At 35.0% G+C, this 18,817-nt stretch overlaps 2 protein-coding genes across 3 annotated transcripts; one reads left to right on the plus strand and one right to left on the minus strand.

Annotated features, from left to right (window-relative positions):
* Positions 1-2,897: 2,897 nt before the first annotated feature.
* Positions 2,898-9,097, plus strand: LOC108750135 (muskelin). Its single transcript, XM_018489393.1, has 12 exons — positions 2,898-3,029; positions 3,203-3,272; positions 3,335-3,477; positions 4,046-4,250; positions 4,473-4,665; positions 4,757-4,992; positions 5,729-6,009; positions 6,362-6,530; positions 6,637-6,843; positions 7,326-7,517; positions 7,614-7,856; positions 8,094-9,097. The coding sequence occupies exons 1-12, from the start codon at positions 2,941-2,943 to the stop codon at positions 8,322-8,324; spliced, it is 2,259 nt and encodes a 752-aa protein (XP_018344895.1). The 5' UTR covers positions 2,898-2,940; the 3' UTR covers positions 8,325-9,097.
* Positions 8,629-13,856, minus strand: LOC108750136 (transmembrane protein 64). Of its 2 annotated transcripts, XM_018489396.1 has the most exons (6): positions 13,504-13,856; positions 12,502-13,094; positions 11,834-11,995; positions 9,680-11,760; positions 9,284-9,621; positions 8,629-8,854 (listed from the first exon to the last, which is right to left on the minus strand). In XM_018489396.1, the coding sequence occupies exons 2-4, from the start codon at positions 13,030-13,032 to the stop codon at positions 11,596-11,598; spliced, it is 858 nt and encodes a 285-aa protein (XP_018344898.1). In that variant the 5' UTR covers positions 13,033-13,094; positions 13,504-13,856; the 3' UTR covers positions 8,629-8,854; positions 9,284-9,621; positions 9,680-11,595. The 2 variants fall into 2 exon arrangements, with proteins under 2 accessions (XP_018344898.1, XP_018344897.1); XM_018489395.1 differs by having other exon boundaries at positions 9,284-11,760.
* Positions 13,857-18,817: the final 4,961 nt, after the last annotated feature.

Below are 18,817 nucleotides of genomic sequence, written 5' to 3' on the forward strand. Positions count from 1 at the left end.
GTTTTATCATACTTATCAGATTCAAACGGATTTTCCAGGATGTCTGACACCATTATCATTGTGTATAAATTCGTCAAGGTGATGATTTTATTACCGCGTTATATTTGGCATCGTCCGATCTAACGCGATATATGTGAGTTCCGACTACAGCTGGACGAACCACAGCTTGGGGCGGTTTCGCCAGAATGTGGCCAGGCGAACAAGCCTGAACTCTGCCCCGTATTCCTCGCGCCGAGGGCTGGTGTTCGATGTATGATTTTGCACGCGAGAGTCTTCTTCTCCGATCGTTAGATTTGTGAGGAGGCCTAGTGGCGGCATTCTCGGAAGCGACATATTAGCGTGTGCACTCATGCAGCTGCACTACACGTGTCGCGATCAGCTGATCGCGTAACGGCGACACGACAGCGGTCGCGTCGGAAGATCGTGTCGGAAAACCATGTCGCAGAACACGTCGGAGAGCCACGTCAGCAGAACCCGTCGGTGAGCCACGTCAGCAGAACTCGTCGTAAAGTCGCGAATTCAAAATCACGTCGGAAAGTCACCAATTATGTAGCGGATGGCTACATATAATATTGTACGTGAATGATTGAAGGTACTCGCATTAACAATTAACAACGTTTATTGTATAAAGGTTACAATATCTTATCGCGAAAATGTAAAGTACGAATATACGAGGGTCGTTTGAAAAGTCCGTGCAAAGTCACTGCTGATGGCACTACTGGCGCGTATCAAGGTTAGATTTAGTTAGTAGCATCTCTTGGAGGAACACACACCAAGTTACAGCCAGATCGGTCTATTTGTTTGTGTTTGGCATTCATTTGAATCGAGGAAGTCGAGTGATTTTCAATAACGCACCAGCTCACACCTCAGCAGTTGTGGTCGCAAAATTAATGGAATTAGGGTTCCAACTCGTCTCACATCCCCCCTATTCTCCAGACTTGGCTCCCTCGGACTACTATTTGTTCCCCAATATGAAGAAATGGCTGGCGGGAAAAAGATTTTATGGAAACGAGGACGTGATTGCAGAAACAAACCCCCCTCGACTTCCTCGATTCAAATGAATGCCAAACACAAACAAATAGACCGATCTGGCTGTAACTTGGTGTGTGTTCCTCCAAGAGATGCTACTAACTAAATCTAACCTTGATACGCGCCAGTAGTGCCATCAGCAGTGACTTTGCACGGACTTTTCAAACGACCCTCGTATGATCTCTCGACGCTTCTCTACAGAATAATGATTTATGTTCTGGAAGGAATCTCGGTCTCAAAGGAGAAGGAACGTTCTCGAAAATTCTAGAAGGAGTATCTAGGAGGCAGTATGTGTATAGTGTAGTAAGAGTACGCCCTCCGGTCGCGAAGTATATGTGATAAAGTATAGAGCATAGAATATACCAAACAGTGTGTACTTGTCAGTGTAAGTGTAAATGTATCCCTACAGTAGGAATCAGAGAGAGGGTCTGAGCATAAGAATTATAACACTTACCTAGACTTAAATTGTATACGTAAGTAACATACAAGCTTTCACGTATGACGTACAACTTATTGTCGTCTCTTAGAGATACGGCAATAAGATGTATGTACGTCATACGTAGAAGTTTGTGCGTTACTTACGTCTACAACTGAAGTCTCTAAGGTTTGTTCTACAATAGAATCGTAAGCAGCGGTAAACCGTAAGAAATTGTCGAATATGAAAAAATAATCGACTATGACTTACAACTTGCTGCTCTACTGTGTAACGGGCCTTAAACCTCGTATACAATTAAGTCGGCTGACGCTTGTCGAATGTCGTTAATCGTAAAAGATGGAACCTAATCAATCCAAATGACGCCCAGCAGCCGACACGAAAAATGAAGGTTATGCGCATGTCATAACATACGACAACGTCCTGCGACTAATTGTAGACCAGACCTTACTACAGTAGGGTCGCAAGTCGTAAGCCAAAGAAATTGGCCAATCACAATTAAGTGTGAGAAGAATAATCGACTATGATTGGTTAATTTCTTACAGTTTACGACTTGAGACTCCATGTAACAAGCCTAATGCCTGTTCTACAATAGAGTCACAAATCGTAAGAAATTGACCAATTACAGTTTAGTGTGAAAAGATGAATCGACTTTCGTTCTTATAGAACAGGCCTAAGTGTTACGACAATTTTTGTACTCAGACCCAGAATCAAGGGAGAGTGGAGCGATAGCATTCTCTTCTCTGATTGGTTCCACCATTTTTTCGTTCACTTCCGCAAATGTACATGCGTGTATGTATAATACATTGCAGCGCATTAATTCGTTGAGTCATAGTAGTGACCCGACTTACCGACGTTTATTTTTTATTCAAATACTATCAACTTTACAGAAAAACTACAAAAGACAAAAATCATTTATTTTCTTCTCATAGAATTCTAAGAATTTTTTCAGAGTTTTTTATCAACTTTTTAGTACTGCAAAGTACTAAACTAACTAAAAAATTTTTATTTTATGAGAAGTACTTTTTAGTACTTTTTGGTAACTGCTTTTTATCAACTTTTCTTATTTTCGAAAAGTCGTCCCGCTACTATGACCCAGCGAATTAAGTGCACTACACTGTACGTATAAATACATACACACAACACTAGTGCGATACAATATTAGTGTACAACACCATATATTCTATCACTCTTCTACCATATCTCTTACTCACTCCAATGGCGGCTCTTCCGGCTGAATCTGTTTCACTCTCTCTTGATCCTCTCTAGTAGGAATATGTTGAAACATGTGAAATATTCGCGACGCGAAGAAATCTCATGTAATCTTTCCAACATGGTCGAGAGTCAGCATGAAAAGGCACCTTTATGCACATGCGCCGGCAATGCAAAATGAAAGATCGAGCGTTGCGAGCGCCAAGTAGAGCCGAGAGTGCAGCCCAAATCAGCTCAAATGTTAAAGGTTATGTCATTTGTGTAACATGGCGTCGAGCGAGAGTGGTGATTTTCAAAAAGTGTTGGAATATCGGATTTACAAGTGTTCCAGTTATTCTTCCTGTTATATACCCGAGTAAGTGCCTCTAACTCTCGCAAATCGTTTCGTCGAGAAACAGTCGGTGAATCTCCTTGTTGAAGTAACCGCGTTTTCTAACCTAAAAATAACATTCCGGAAATCATTGCGTCTGTCAGAATTGTGATAACGAAACTTCATTCGTCGTCATTCACGCACAATGTCTTTTTCAGAAATATTATCGTCGATGTACCGTCAGATCAGTCATCACGTTGGTCTTCCGACATCGACAATCATCCGCAGGTACGTATCGCACATGTCGACTCATATCACATGCCACTTATCTCGCCGACTGTTCTTTTCAGTATCTCATTCTTAAACTTCAAAGCCCCTCTGTTGTCAAGTGCATCACTTTCGGCAAATATGAGAAGACCCATGTATGTAATATAAAGAAATTTAAGATATTTGGTGGTTTGGAACCTGAGAATATGATGGAACTTCTCGAAAGGTTTGCTAACAATTACTCTCTCTTTCTTCTTTTTCTTTTTGATATTTTAGGTGTCTATTTTGTAACTCTTAACGACTGTAACAATATCATTATAGTGTCCTTATGCAGATTTCATATACAGTAAAAAAGCTGTGCAACGACAATTTAACAATATTGTTAGAGTTGTTAAGAGTTACAGAATAGGCCCCTAAATTAATTTTTTATTCTTTCTTTATTTCTTTACTCCATACATTGTTATTGTTATATTATTTATTACTGTTATATTATTTTTGCATAATTTTGTACATTTTCTACTACTATTATTTTATATAACTACTTTGACTCTATCTTATAATTTTATATAATTGTATATTTCTATATTCACTTGTTTTTCAAATTATTTATGCTGTATTACTTTTGCCAAACTTTACTTATTTTTATACACATATTTATTCCATTGTACTTTCTTTTTCTTTGTTTACTTTTATTCTTAGAAGATTTGTCTTAGAATAGAAATAAATGCTTTTGTCTACCTATCTCTTTCAATTGTTATGCTTGTTGTCTAACCAGAGTGTTTCATTTGTTTCAGTGGGCTGAGGAACGATTCTATACCAGAGACATTTGATCTCAGACATGTTTTAGGGAATGAAGCGAATTATTTTCCCATCCGATACGTAAAGGTTCTTCCATTGCAGTCGTGGGGTCCCAGTTTTAATTTCTCTATATGGCACATCAAATTAACCGGTATCAATGATCCCAAGGTCATTAAGCCCTGTCTCGAGTGGTTCAATACGGTAAATGCATCATTGAACAGATGATAAAAAAGCAAAGATCCTTTTTTACAAATAAATTGTAGACAATTATTCTGGATTCTGGACTGATCAATTTTATATAAAAAATGCAAAAAATTGGAAAATTACAGTTTTGTTATCCACTTCTGGCGTTGACTTATAATTACATCATACAAAAGCTTTAGACTTTTAATTGAAACTAAACTGGTTTTTTTTGTATTGCAGTACCGACAGAAGGAGATAATAAGATTGTGCATGAAACACTTCCGGCAAATGGAACAGCCCGAGATTGTGGAAACCTTGCAAAGAGTCACCGGAGTTCCCCTGGAAGATCCACGACTGTCAACACTGTACGAACTTTTGGTTACCAAGGGCGATCATCTGCAGGCGGAGCGTTTTATCAGCAACGCGCTCACGAGTAAGTCCTACGTAGCTCGATCATTTCTCTCCCTTGATTTGTGTTCATTTCACAGCCGTGACGCTTCTACATTGTTAAATCCGCTTTTTAGTGGGACTCTTAAACGATTATATCAATGCTCAAACTTATAGAGCAATTTGGACAAAGTTATCGTCCAGCGAGCCCAAGCCCGGGATGCGGGGCGGTCATCAGATGGTACTTGATCCGACAGCTGAGGTACTTTATCTCTTCGGTGGATGGGACGGTAATCAGGACCTCTCTGACCTGTGGTCATACGACATAGAGGCCGGCAAGTGGACTCTCATCTGCAAGGACACCGAAGCGGTGGTCGGTAGTGTTCAATAAATTTCATTCGACATTACATCCGATTTTTTTTTTAAAGAAAGGAATAAGATTAATTAAAAAAGTAAAAACTCTACGTTGCTCCTTGATATCTTATTTATGTAAAGAAATGTTTTCCGTCCAATTACAGTGTAGAATGATTAGTTTTTGAATTTATTTTATTCCCTTTCTGAAAAGAATTACAAAATACGTCAATTTTACAACATCAAGAAAATATGTACTCCTTTAAGAATTACAGAATTATGGTACAGAATAACATGTAATTAATCTCTTATCTTTTCACTATATTGCACACATGTCACGTTCCGACAGCATGTAGACAATATGCTTGATAAATTCAATAAGGTGTTTCTTTGACAATATCAAATAATATTTTGAAAAAACAATCACTAATGAGTTCTTTATGAATAAAACAGAATTTTTAAGTATCATAAAGTATAAAAAATATAATTAAGAAGATTTGTGTAAAATAAATTTCACAATTACATCTTTTGAAGATTTCTTCGCGTTACAATTTTGGTAAATAAATATATTTTGTCTACAAAATTATCAGACCAGATGTATGCATATTTTATTCAGACCTGTTCTTTTTCCACTCCAGAACTAAACTTTTTGCACGATTTATCTTTAAGACAAAAGAAAATACAAATAGTTTAATTCTCAAACAAAAAAAAACAGGCCTTTTATTTTCGTCACATTTACAACAATCTATGATTCCTAGGGAGGACCTAGCGCGCGTTCATGCCACAAGATGTGCTTAGATCCGCAAAGACGGCAGCTCTTCACATTGGGCAGATACTTGGACACGCAGTATCGTACTTGCGAGAATTTAAAAAGTGATTTTTACGTTTATGATATCGAGTCGAATAAATGGACGCAAATCTCAGAGGACACTGGGACGATAGGCGGGCCACCGCTTGTATTTGACCATCAAATGTCGATGGACGTAGAGAAACGAACTATCTATGTTTTTGGCGGGCGAGTACTGACTCATCAGAACAGGTAAGTAAGTTGCAGAGGATTAGAAGAAATGGGTTTAGAAAGATTATACACTTAGATTTTGTCCATCCAATGTAAGATTGATTTTAATCTTGATATAACTTATTGTTTATCTTTTTCTAATTCTTAAAATTATGCCTGTGTAGTTAGTTTTAATCTTCAACTAACTCTTCTTCTTTTTCTAGTTCTAAGAATTAAAAAAAAGATGAAGATAAGTTGAACCGAGATTAAAGTTAATCTACATTGGTAGAAACGGGTATTAGAAAAAGATGACAGTTACTCGAGATAAAAGTTAATCTTACATTGGTGGAACTGGGCCTTACTGTACCTTTCTGACATCATCTAACTCACGTAGTGCCGACGAACACAGCATAATACCGGAGCCACATTTCTCGGGACTGTATTCTTACCACGTGCCAACCGGCACGTGGGTCAGACTCGCCTGTGATATCGCTGATAAACAATGCTCGAGAGACATGCCTATTTACAGATCCCGCGCTGGCCATTCCATGCTGTTTCATCCGGTTGGTATCCCATATCTTTCCTCCTCCGACTTTGTTTCTTTAATGCACGAAAGAAATAACAAGCAAATACATGGTGAGATTTTTGCAAAGTGGAATCTTGTTCCAGCGGTCGAGAAAACTATACATATTCGCCGGTCAGAGAGGAAAGGAATATCTCAGCGATTTCTTCACGTATGAAGTTGATACGCAACACGTCGAATACATAAGCTACAACGAGTTCGGTACGACGAAGGATTCTAATCACGTTCCCGCGGCTGGATTCACGCAGAGAGCGACCATCGATCCCGAACTTGGCGAGATCTACGTTCTGTCGGTTTGTATCGCGTAGCGAGATTATTAATCTAAGACGCAATTAATTAATATGTGAAATTTGCTATTATATAAAACTAAAGAACAAATTTTCTCAGGATTATATAAATTCTTACAACCTGAACTTCATAAATAATTAATTTGATGTTCTTTATATAAATGATATCTTAAATTATAAAAGTTATGTTTATATAATATATAAGTGATTCATTTTAATTTTAACAGATAAATATTTCGAAAATATACAAATATTTTACCAAGAAACATTGTAGATAAGAGTTGTATGATATAGACGGGAACACCTCCCTTTGTATCATATAATTTTATTTGGAGGGTTCTTTTGATAAAATTGCATTTTCGAAATACTTACCTGTAAAGGTATTAAAATGAACCACTCTGTATATTATATTTGTATTATATAAATCATATTTAAATATACATATAAATAATATTATATGTATGTGTGTGTTGTGTGTGTTTTTTTAGGGTTTGAGCAAAGACAAAGATAAGAGGGACGACAACGTGCAAAATTCTTTTTGGGTATACAATATTCAGAACAGCAAATGGTCTTGTATATATCGTAATGAGAACGTCGGTGAAAAATACTGGAGCAAGATGCAGGATTACGAACCATGTCCGCGATTTGCACACCAGCTCGTTTATGATCACACTAGAAAGGTATATTGTGAATTTAATAATTGTGTCCTTTTATATATTGCTGCTTCAAATAAATGTCCATTTGTCGATCGATTCAATTCACAATTCCCTCGTTAGGTTCATTTTCTGTTCGGTGGCAATCCCGGCAGATCCTGCCTTCCAAATTTGCGACTCGACGACTTTTGGCAATTGGAACTACGTCGGCCCACGGGCGAACAGATTTTGAAAAGGTGCAAGCTAATCATCAGGAAGCATAAGTTTAAGGAACTTGCTCTGAGCAATAGTATAGAAGCCCTCGAGTACCTGCAGACAAAGATTTTCGAAATTATCGACCATAGTGACACGCAACAAACAAAAGAGGTATATTCATATATGTTTCTACGAATACGGTCAACGCGATGCTATAAATGCTTTACAACAATTTTTGATTGGTCAATTTGTAAAATTCTTTTTTCTAATTGGTCAACTAAACGCTTTAAAGCATTTGTAGTGAGACTTTGACCGCAGCCTTCATTTACTTATTTTTATGTTTATCATCGTGATTATAGTAATCGCTAAGCTAGTATCATCTCACTAATCACCATCTTTCCTTCGTAGTTTCAACTTTTGACATCGATCTTATTCCGAAAACAGAATAACTCATTGGAGGATGTCTCCCATTCGAGCACGATTCTAAATGAGCTGACGACTGGCGTAACGATGCAACAGTGCGCGAACACGCGTGATGTACATAACTTGCGAACTGAGCTATACAACAAACTCGCAGAATTTTTTCCGGAATCGTTAACGCAGCCGCGGGCGAATCTGATCGATCTCCTGCCATTATAATGACGCAGCAAACGGACTCGTGAGATCTTGAGACCTTGACGACGGAATGTTCTCTGTTCATATAATTTCTTTTGTTCAACAATAATATCCTCGTTACAGCTGGCAAAGTAATCCTCATTTTTGTAGACTTACGACGAGCCTCGCCACGTTTGTGGTGTGATTTGTTCTTCTCCTCTTGACATGTGCTAATCATAGGAGAAAAAAGAATTGGTTGCAGTAGATTTCGGGTTCAACATTTGCAAAACTGCCTCTCAATTTTATTTATTTTGTCTTATAATACACTTCTTAAAGAGTTTTTTCTCTGTTTTTCTTAATGAACCGGAAAAGCAATTCGGGACAAAGCATTCTATGTGTCATTTATACTTATCTACACTTGTTTGAGATCGGGAACTTTGTGATATTGATAGCTTTCTAATGGACTGGTTAGCTGATACAAGTAAACTAGAGATCAATTTTATATATAATCTCTTCTGTATTCTATATAGCTATGTGTTTATAATGTGGCCATAAAGTTGTTGTTATTATGTTTGCTGAAATAATATATTTCTCGTCGAATGTGAATTAAAGGGAGATTTAAGGCTAGAGATAGCGCTTAAGGAAGCTGTTAATTGAAGCGTCGCGATTTAACGCTTTCAAGTACTTGACACAATATATGCTACTTTTTACCAAATGTAAACCAAGAAATTATTGTACAGCTTCGCTAAACGCAACAAATTGTAACTCTTAATCTGAAGTCTAGCGATTTTTTGGCTTACAGAGAGATGTGACGGAGAGACAGAAAATGTTATGGTCAGTTCCATATAAAATTTCCTTCTTTAGTTAATTATAATCTCAAGTTATAATTAGTTTAATCATTATTTAATTTAATTGATTATGATTTTGAATTACAATTAATTAAATAAGGAAAGTTTTATACGAATATTATAATTAATTGAATATAGAAATTTTATTGTACTCACCATAATATTCCTTCAACTAGGTAATTGCTTCCTTATGTATCTCCCGCATTGTTAAAAGCAACAAGGGATATTTCATGTAATCAAGTTGAATGAAATATCCCGTAAATATATCGATCCATTTTCTCTTGTAAAATGATTTATTCTTAGATATAGCAGCTCCGTTATCCCGTGTTTTTTGTTTATAATCTAAGAATAAGTTCATTCACCGAAAATGCCTTCTAATGAGATGTGAAATCTTAAAGTGTTATTATTGCGTGCAAACGTTGACACGAGTTAACAATTGACTTCACACTTTTGACTTCCCCAAAGGCTGTCAGCTCCTTTCCACAAACGATCAACTGCGATAAGATACCCGAGTAAATTTCAGGAACTAAGTTTTCGTTAGCATGTAAATACCTATGATGACGAGTCACGATCTATTTCCGTGTCACAATTGTCGGTACGTTACACTTAATTGTTCATCGGCTAAAATGCATATTGTACATTGTATATACGTAATCAGCCTCTCGCGAGCTTAAAACATTACTGAGGAAAGAGGCGTATGCGAGAACGATGCAATTATATATATATTGTAAGATGTAGAAGCAAAAACTGTATAGCAGCTAAGAGTATCCGACCGCGCTCTATCTTTGTACATACACGATTATATGATGATAAAGAACGTCGAGACGATTTTTATAATGTGATTCCAGTTATGCTAAGTTAGATAACGGAATTGTAAAAAAAATGAACGGAGTATATATATATATACATACAGAAAAAAAATATATGAGTAGAGAGACGAAACGAAAGTGTACGCAGGCATAAAAACGAGATGACGCCGCCATTCCTCTAAATATACGATATATTAGACGTCTCGAAGCTGGAAGGATCAGGTGTTGCTTGTACGCACTATATACAGGGAACATACGCGAAGTTCTTCAAGCTTCAAGCGAGCAAAACGAAAAACGTGGATATACATCCGAAGTTCTAGTCAGATAATAAATGTTTACAAAGTACACGACAGAGAGAAAAAAACTACGAGTTTGGAATTTATTTACACACGCAAACTTCGGTTAAAGAATGAGAAATTTATTCATTTTTTTTTCCATTCCTATCATCGGGATACATTCTCCTTTCAGAATTACATCATACGAATATATAACTCTGTATATCTCTTTATAATATAATATACAATACAAACGGAATAATATTGCACGAGAAAAAACAACGGACAAATGCACATTAAATATCATTAACAACATATTTCGAACCATGATGGGTTTCTTCCACCATGTTTCGGACTGTAAAGAACTGAGAGAAACCAAGAGTGCATTTGATGAGACACTATTAGCGCTATTTGTGTCACTCCTTGTTTACGTCTAATGATTTAGATAGCAACGTGTCTATCTTATTGACAAGTTACTCGCAAATAAATGTGTTGCTACCAGAATTGCAGCAACGGGATTTATATTTGTTGACAAGTTGATGCCTTCATAATATTAGCAACTTATCGACAACTGTAAAGTCTTCATCATCAGAATTCGTGCTGTTGCCATAATCTATAGGCTCACACTCATCAATACTATCATATTGCCAACGCAAGGTATCTTTGATATTGCTATCTTGCCGTTAATTGCTAGCAATACGCATATTCATTATTGCCTGTGTGGTACAATGTCGGTATATTCGAAATTAAAATAAATACACAAGTTTTTAGCATTATAAGCAATCACAGATTTGCATGATTTTACTGAGACACTTTGTTGTCTGGGGAACAATAAAATTAAAATAGCACGAATAGCGATAGTAGAGTATCTCCTCAAACGCATCTCAATAACTGATCAATAACATTGCAAAAAGTATATAAATAAAGTAATAGTAAAGTTTCAGTCTCTATCATTAATAACATATGTATATCTTAGATATACATATATATATATATATGAACAATATATAAATTAGTATGCTCTTATTGCAAGGAAGCTTTATACATTGGATTTGCAGTTCTGTGTCAACTCTTGGTTCCATCCATTTGTTTAGACAAAATATACATGCACGCGTTGCATGCTCTATGAGCTTTGTTTAGTACTAAAATCACGTTAGCTTTGGTAAGACTTAATACGTATTATCTCCGATAACAGATTCCTGCATAATGTCACATTCAAGAGTCTAAATTTTCGAAAGCACCATCAATAAGTCTTAATAAAATTAATAACTTTTGGAAGATACACAGAATAATAATGTTAGAAATATAATAACTGAAGAAAGAAAGAGCTATTGCTCGTATAAAAGAATTGTCAAAAATGCTTGTAACATTCATAAAAAAAAAATTACGCAATTAAATTCGTTAAAATTATCTTAGAGTCTGGTAGACCGTCCAGAATATAATGAGGGGAATTCGCCATGGACGCAAGATCGGCCTCGAACAACGTTAACTGAAGCTCCTTTCGTGCTTTCTGTACAATATAAACCATCAGCGAGACTCCTACTAATATCTACAACACACAGCGAGAAAAAATTATTACTTTAATTACTTCTGCGAAAATTTGAGTAGGACATACGACGCACCTGGAAGCAAAATACTACGTAGCCAGTCGCCGCCGTAGATCTATCTTCCAATACATCCTGCATCGACCTCAGACTGCTGCCTAGATAAACGTTGACCAGTTGGGCAGGCAATAAACCTATTGCACTGGCTACGTGGTAATGAAAACCACCTATGTTACTGACCTAAATATACACATAAATATACATAACATTGTCGTGAGTTACATGTGAGAGATACTTAATGTGACCAGACTGTACCTCTCTATCTGTCTCAGGACATTTGTCTTGTTGTCTCATTCAATATCCAAATGTAGAAGAGACACAGTCAACACAAATGACAAATCATTTTATCCAACACAAAATCGTTCTATGACATTAATGAATAATAAGATAGAACATCATTTATATCGATTGTCTTTTTCCTAAAAAGAAAGCAGCCAAAGTAATACAGTTATTACTTTGTTTAATTTAATTGAATACAGTTATTACTTTGTTTAATTGAATTGTCTCTTTAATTAAAATTTTTGGATCATCTTTCCTTTTTTTCTTTTCACATTGAAAAGAAAAGAGATTAACAAGTTATCTTGTAAGAATTGAGTTTCTTAAATGAAAATTTCTCACTTTAGATCCAAAAATATCTGCTCACATTAAGCATACACTCTGTTTGACGAACATTCCACAATACGTACTGCAAAAATAGTGTTCTGAAGACCGAATGGAATCGGGGTGAGCCTCGCGAACAGGACGATCTTGAAAGCCTGGGACCCAGATATCACGCGAAGTATCGCTCTCGCAGTGTCGCTCTGCAGGAGAGCACCAATTGGTAGCCTGGTGGACAGTAGGCCCAGGGTGACATGGGCAATCGCTATGCCAAGATTAGCGGAGAGTATAACAATCGCCATGCCGCGTATCACGCCGAACAGATAGCCACTGGCGACAATGAGGAACAGATAGCCAATCACAATTGGGAACGACACCACTGTGAACAGACCTATAAAGATCACGGCGATGATCCAGGCATTCTGATGCTCGATCCAATAAAGCAGCAGCTTTATGTAATCCCTGCAGATGAAGACGATAGTGCCGAGGAAGGCCAGAGTCGCAATTGTAATTACGACGTAGCATATTGAGTTCGAGCTGATACAACCAAAGGGTATCCACGAACTCTTGGAAGAGCGCATCCCAGTCTCAACATCGTCTATATCAATGATTTGGTCCATGTTTCTCTCTATAATGTTCTCTACAGTATATCAGTGAGCAGCCAGTTCTTGACAGTAATGTGCTTAAAAGCAAGTAATAATTAATTAAAACAGTAGAATAGAATCTATTTACTTCAGCTTACATTGCTAAGAAATAATTATAATTAATATTAAAAAATAAGATTACACACAAAAAATTCATCTCTTCTGTTTAAAATAGTAAAATAGAACTTATTTACTTCAGTTTAAATTGCCAAGAAAGGACAATAAAAATAATAATTGATGTAAAAAAAATAATGATCATACACACACACACAAGAGATTCATCTCTTCTATTCTGCTTTAAATAGTAGAATAGAACTTATTTACTTCAGCTTAAATTGGCAAGAAAAGACAATTAAAATAATAATTAATGTAAAAAACTTAATGATCACACAGGAGATTACTCAAATATTTTAAATAAATCATAAAGTCGAAGATTAATTATTTTACCTTGCAACATCGATGAAGGGAAGTGAATCCGACTTACACTTCAACACATAATGCGAAATGCGTATAAATTTGTTCGGGAAGAACGTGACACATAAAATTTCGGTTGTTAAACATGTTATTTGGCAACATGTCAATCGCAACCTATTGAAAAACGCAAAACAGTAGAAAAATATTAGCATAAACGTAACTATTTAACTGTTTAACCGATTGCTCTTAAAGTTGTCATTTCGCTATAAATAAAAAATATATAATTTCTATTTTTTTAATTAATTAACTAAAATGCTGTAAATAATTATTCGGAAGCGTGGCAAACGGTCGTCAACCACAAGAATCGGACAAGAAGGGAATACATCTGCATGGACGAGATTCAAAAATGGACCTGTAGATGGCGCTAGCGCCACGACAAAGCTAAAAATCACTAGACTTAGTCTGTTCACATTGCTTAAACTCAATATTTTCGCTTTCTTTTTTTTCAACGTTCAAATTGTAGCGAATTGCTACATATAATGAATGTAAGTAATGGATGGCACAAAGATTCACAAGTAATAACGTATATTTATTAGCACATACAATGTCTTATCGCGACAATGTAAAGTGATGTCGTACATGAGGACGGTTAAAGAAAGAATAAAAATAAGAGTATATCTAGATGGAAACTTGAGATCGTGTTCATGAGAGCGCGCCATCTGGTCGCAGAGTATGTATGTCTAAATTAGATAAAGCATGAAGTATAACTGAGTGTGAGAATGTGTGTGTGTGTGTGTGTGTGTATGAAAGTGTGAATGTGTCTCCACAAAATATATATTTATCTTGTTCTTGAAGATTTAAAAAACAACGTGAATAAATCCGATTATTTATTCGGAGCTAAAATAGCGTCAGATAATGCAATTATCCTACAATTCGGGATAAGAAAATGTCATTCTGTTTTAATTTTTCATTTAAAAGATAAAAATAACGAAAAAAAATAATAGTAAGATAATATAAAGTTTAAAAAATGAAAATTTTAATCAATATGCATAATTACAGATTCTTGAAAATCAGAGCTTGGTCTTATTTCAAATAAATTTATTTAAAATATATATTTTAAATTAAAAAAATTTAAACAGTTATTTAGTATTTATTATTTAAAATAACTTCTTTTGACCTATTTCTTATTTAATATTTCAAATAATTTTTGGAACTTATTTTATATTTTTTATTTTAAATAAGTTGTATCAGTTTTTTATTAATTGTAAATTTTTAATAATTTTCTGGAACCTATTTTAGATTTTTATTTTAAATTAATCAGTTATGTTACCAATTCGTCGGTAAAAGTGACAGTAAATAATTAAATTATATATTTATGATGAAGTATTGCACGTGTGAAATATGAGGTATATCCACATTGATCCATATTGATTTTCCACCTGATTCGTGAAGGGTTAATATTATTAAGTATAATTATAGCTATAAAAAAAACTGAAACGTTATATTTAGAAATTTATATATTTGTATATTCAAAATCATAAAAATATTTTTTATTTAAATGCTATTTGAAACATTTATTTAAAATACATATTGGGTGGTCCGGAAAGTCCGTGCGGATTTTACAATGAAAAATTGTATATACGATACCTTCATCAAAAATGAACGAAATTTAAATTTAAAAAAAGAGTTTTAAAACTTGAAATCTCTACATTTAAAAGCTTATCACATTTTTTGAGTTTATATGAGTTTGATAATTTTTACATACCAAAAACTACGAGCTGAAAAAAATAAAAAATTTTCTTTTCACTTTGGGGGTCTCTCACGTGCCCAAAAAAAATTTACGAAAATTTTCGACTACCCATCGTGAAAACTTAAAGCTTTCCCTACAAAATCATTTTTTTTAAATGTTCCTATAATTTTTTGTTTCTGAGTTATTCGCGTTAAGTAAAGAAGCATTCTGATTTCGATTGCTCATAACTCCGATAAAAATCATCATATCGCAATTTAAAAAACAGATTCTTAAAGCTGAAACTTTGCTCTAGCGAATGATATAATCGTAACGAAAATTTCGCAACAAATAAAAAAACTTTTGAAAAATCAATGAAAAAATCCGCACGGACTTTCCGGACCACCCAATACTACTTACTTTATATTTTAAATAAAAGACAAGTTACTTTTATATTTTAAATAAAAGTTATTCTATATTTTAAATAAATAAACATTTCTTATTTCTTATTTTATAATTTAAATTTGTTGTGACCTATTCCTTATTTAATATTTAAAAATAAGTTTTTGGAACCTATTTTATATTTTTTATTTTAACTAAGTCATATCAATGATTTTACCGACTCCTACGATTTTACATTTAAAATAAGTTTCTGGAACTGATTTTATATTTTTTATTTTAAATAAGTCATATCAGTTATTTTACCGAGCCCTGTTAAAAATATAACAAAATGGATACAGGAAACAAAAAATATAATGAAAGTATTATTTCTTTTATCAATTTTGTTTCTAATTCAAATTTACAATTTCTCTAAGATATAATTTAGGATCTTTTTAAGGATTGCTATAATAAAAGAAATCACAGAATGCATAATCAATTATCTTGATATCATGTAAGAATATTATGTAAGTATTAAAGAAATATAATCAAATTTGTATAATATTGGAAAGGTGGCAATCTTAGACATTGAAAACATTTTATTCAGTCAGTAAGAAGCATTCTACATGATAATAATAATCATAGTATAATCCGTGATAATAATAATAATTAATAATCATAATAATTCATTCGTAATAACCACAATTTGTAAATGTACAAGGTAAACTTTCTCTCTCACGCTCTTTCTTTCTCTATCGCACCCTTTATTTCTCTCTTTCGCTCTCCGTTCTCGCAATCTCTCTCGTTCACACGTTGAGAATTGTCATTTTATATAGTTGTACATAAAATTACAGAAAAATTCACCAATATATAAATCAAACGTCGTTACTCTTCAAAGACTATGAATGTAGTCAATAAATCATCCCTATCATCATTCCGTCTCTGCTGCAAAGATACTTCTTGATATTTTTCTTTCTTTCTTTTTCTTTTTTTTTTCAGTTCGGCATTCGGCAGCGTTGTTGGATTTGAAGGACTACTCTTTTAAAGATCCGCAGCGGCAACGCCCTCGTAATATTTCCCTAATATAGTATATTTGTACATTTGTAGGTCCTTTCCTCATAACCCTGGAAAACACGGGCAGAGATTCGATGGATCCCCTGAATGCATGAAATCAACGATCAATCATCTAATCCTAATTTCACATTCAATCTGATGTGCTGATGATGGAATATAGATAAATAAATTTAAATGTCAACTCTATATTCTTCTATTATAGACAGTCCAGATTAACAAAACGAAACGCAAATCTAGATCCTCGTCTATAATTCTTCTTCTGATTGATATTCAACTCCTTCAAAAGTCAATGATCTTGAAATATGTCCAAGTAACATTCAAAAGATTTTAATCGTTCGTTGTTTATTAAAAAGTTAACACAAAATTTATCGGACACATGTTCGTTTTCGGACATGTGTACTTTATGGCCACATTATTTATGTTTTAAATTCAATCTTCGTCTACAATATACTAAAAAGAATAAAAATTTAAAAGATTAGACAGACCCTTACGCAAGGTAGGTATTACATAACAAAGTACTAAAAACAAAGCCATAACGTATATTGCTGCCAGTAAATTCATCTATTTTTTTTATCACAATTCAATTTATCTAATTCCTGTGTTTTTGTCAATTAGAAGTTATTAATATAAGTAGAGGAGCAGTTTCAACAACCCCCCTCCCCCAATCCTCCATCAATGCTATATAGAAATATTCATCTTACACTGTAGCTTCGCTTCTGTCTTCATTTTAGTATCAGAAAATTAAATTCTATTTTTGAAGCGTCTTTAATAAAGCGTTTTTAATAAACAACGAGCGGCGACTACCTTTGAATTAGTTAAGTGTCATGACCTTGATAACATATTTACCCTTCTTCTTCCATAATAGATTTCCGACAATCGCAGAATCGCAAGACGTTTATCGTTCTCTATAAAATCACACCTGCGTCTGCCAGGGTTAATATAGATAGGTGAGAATATTTAAGGCGAATAAATCCACTATACATACATCCTTCAACAAAGTTTCGGTGGAAATATATCCCGTAAAAAAACGTCGGCGACCCTGTAAAGAATCGAGGCTCGTAACAACAACGGGGGCGCAGGGCGTGACCACCGCGGATTCTCTTTTTTTTTTCCCGTTATTACTGTAAATCCATATTACTATTGATTTGAGGTAGTGTATTCAATGTAATCCTATTACCTTGCTGCTATATGTTGCGTGTGTGGATATGTTGTGTATGTCGTATGAATACTCCTTCGCACACCTACCGCACTTCCGACTGCGAGCCCGGAGTTGTTCTTTGTCGTTTAATATACGTACATACGTATAAAAAGGTCCGGTGTGTGTCTCGTGGAGCGTACGAGTGCAAAATGTTTGCAGGCCTATTGCAAAATATTATTATCGGCAGTAATTTCACAGGCGATTATGAGTGTATTGATCGGTATATATTATTTTTCCAAGCTCATAGTTCGCGCCGGCCGTAGGTGTGCTTCACAAAATTATCGTCTATGCAATGGAGTATGAGGAAGCCGAATGTCGGACAAATTCCATCGAGACTTCTACATCTCGATTTTTCTTCCTTTCCTCTTTTCTCTCTCTATCTCTCTCTCTCTCTCTTCACACGCGCGCCCAAGAATTAATCCCGTATCAATAACGAGTGCGCGTGTGTGTGTGTGTGTGCTCATCTTTCCAGAAAACGTTCGGATGTTCCGCAAAAAATCCGTCCGCAATTCGGCGTTTTTCAACTTCATTTTTTTGTTAAATACCAAATACGACAAGGCTGCTGACATTAGGCTTGCTAGCACTTTGTAAATAATGCCCAGCGATTGTGCTATTTTGTTTAAGTTTCTCTTTAACTATTACTTCATGAATAATCATTATCACATTTTTTCTTTTTTTTTTTTTTTCTTTAATTAATCGTCTTCACAGATCGTCGAGGAGAGGGGGAGGCGTGCGACACATCGTCGGCGCCGCGCCAAGTTGGCTCAATCTATGAACACTTCTGTAAAAAATATAATATCTATGGATGGTTGAGCCCTTGGCCAGCATACGCAAACGAACCGAGTTAAGTTGCCTCTCTCGCAGGGGGGGAGGGCAAACCTGGGAGGGTGGGATCACTTCTGCACGGAGTGAGCAATGTGGCCACATAGTAACGTATATGTATATCTAACACATGTACTCTCTGCATAGAA

This window comes from Trachymyrmex septentrionalis, unplaced genomic scaffold (assembly GCF_001594115.1).
Source record: "Trachymyrmex septentrionalis isolate Tsep2-gDNA-1 unplaced genomic scaffold, Tsep1.0 scaffold326, whole genome shotgun sequence".
Lineage (NCBI taxonomy): Eukaryota > Metazoa > Arthropoda > Insecta > Hymenoptera > Formicidae > Trachymyrmex > Trachymyrmex septentrionalis.

Bases quoted from the DNA above. Each gene is read 5' to 3' on its own strand.
- LOC108750135 (XM_018489393.1), top strand. From the start codon at position 2,941: ATGGCGTCGAGCGAGAGTGGTGATTTTCAAAAAGTGTTGGAATATCGG. The intron at 4,251-4,472 runs GTAAATGCATCA...TTTGTATTGCAG, and splicing joins GTCTCGAGTGGTTCAATACG to TACCGACAGAAGGAGATAAT. The intron at 6,844-7,325 runs GTTTGTATCGCG...GTGTTTTTTTAG, and splicing joins GCGAGATCTACGTTCTGTCG to GGTTTGAGCAAAGACAAAGA.
- LOC108750136 (XM_018489396.1), bottom strand. From the start codon at position 13,032: ATGGACCAAATCATTGATATAGACGATGTTGAGACTGGGATGCGCTCT. The intron at 11,996-12,501 runs GTACGTATTGTG...GTGTATATTTAG, and splicing joins TTCAGAACACTATTTTTGCA to GTCAGTAACATAGGTGGTTT. The intron at 11,761-11,833 runs GTGCGTCGTATG...TGTGTGTTGTAG, and splicing joins ACGTAGTATTTTGCTTCCAG to ATATTAGTAGGAGTCTCGCT.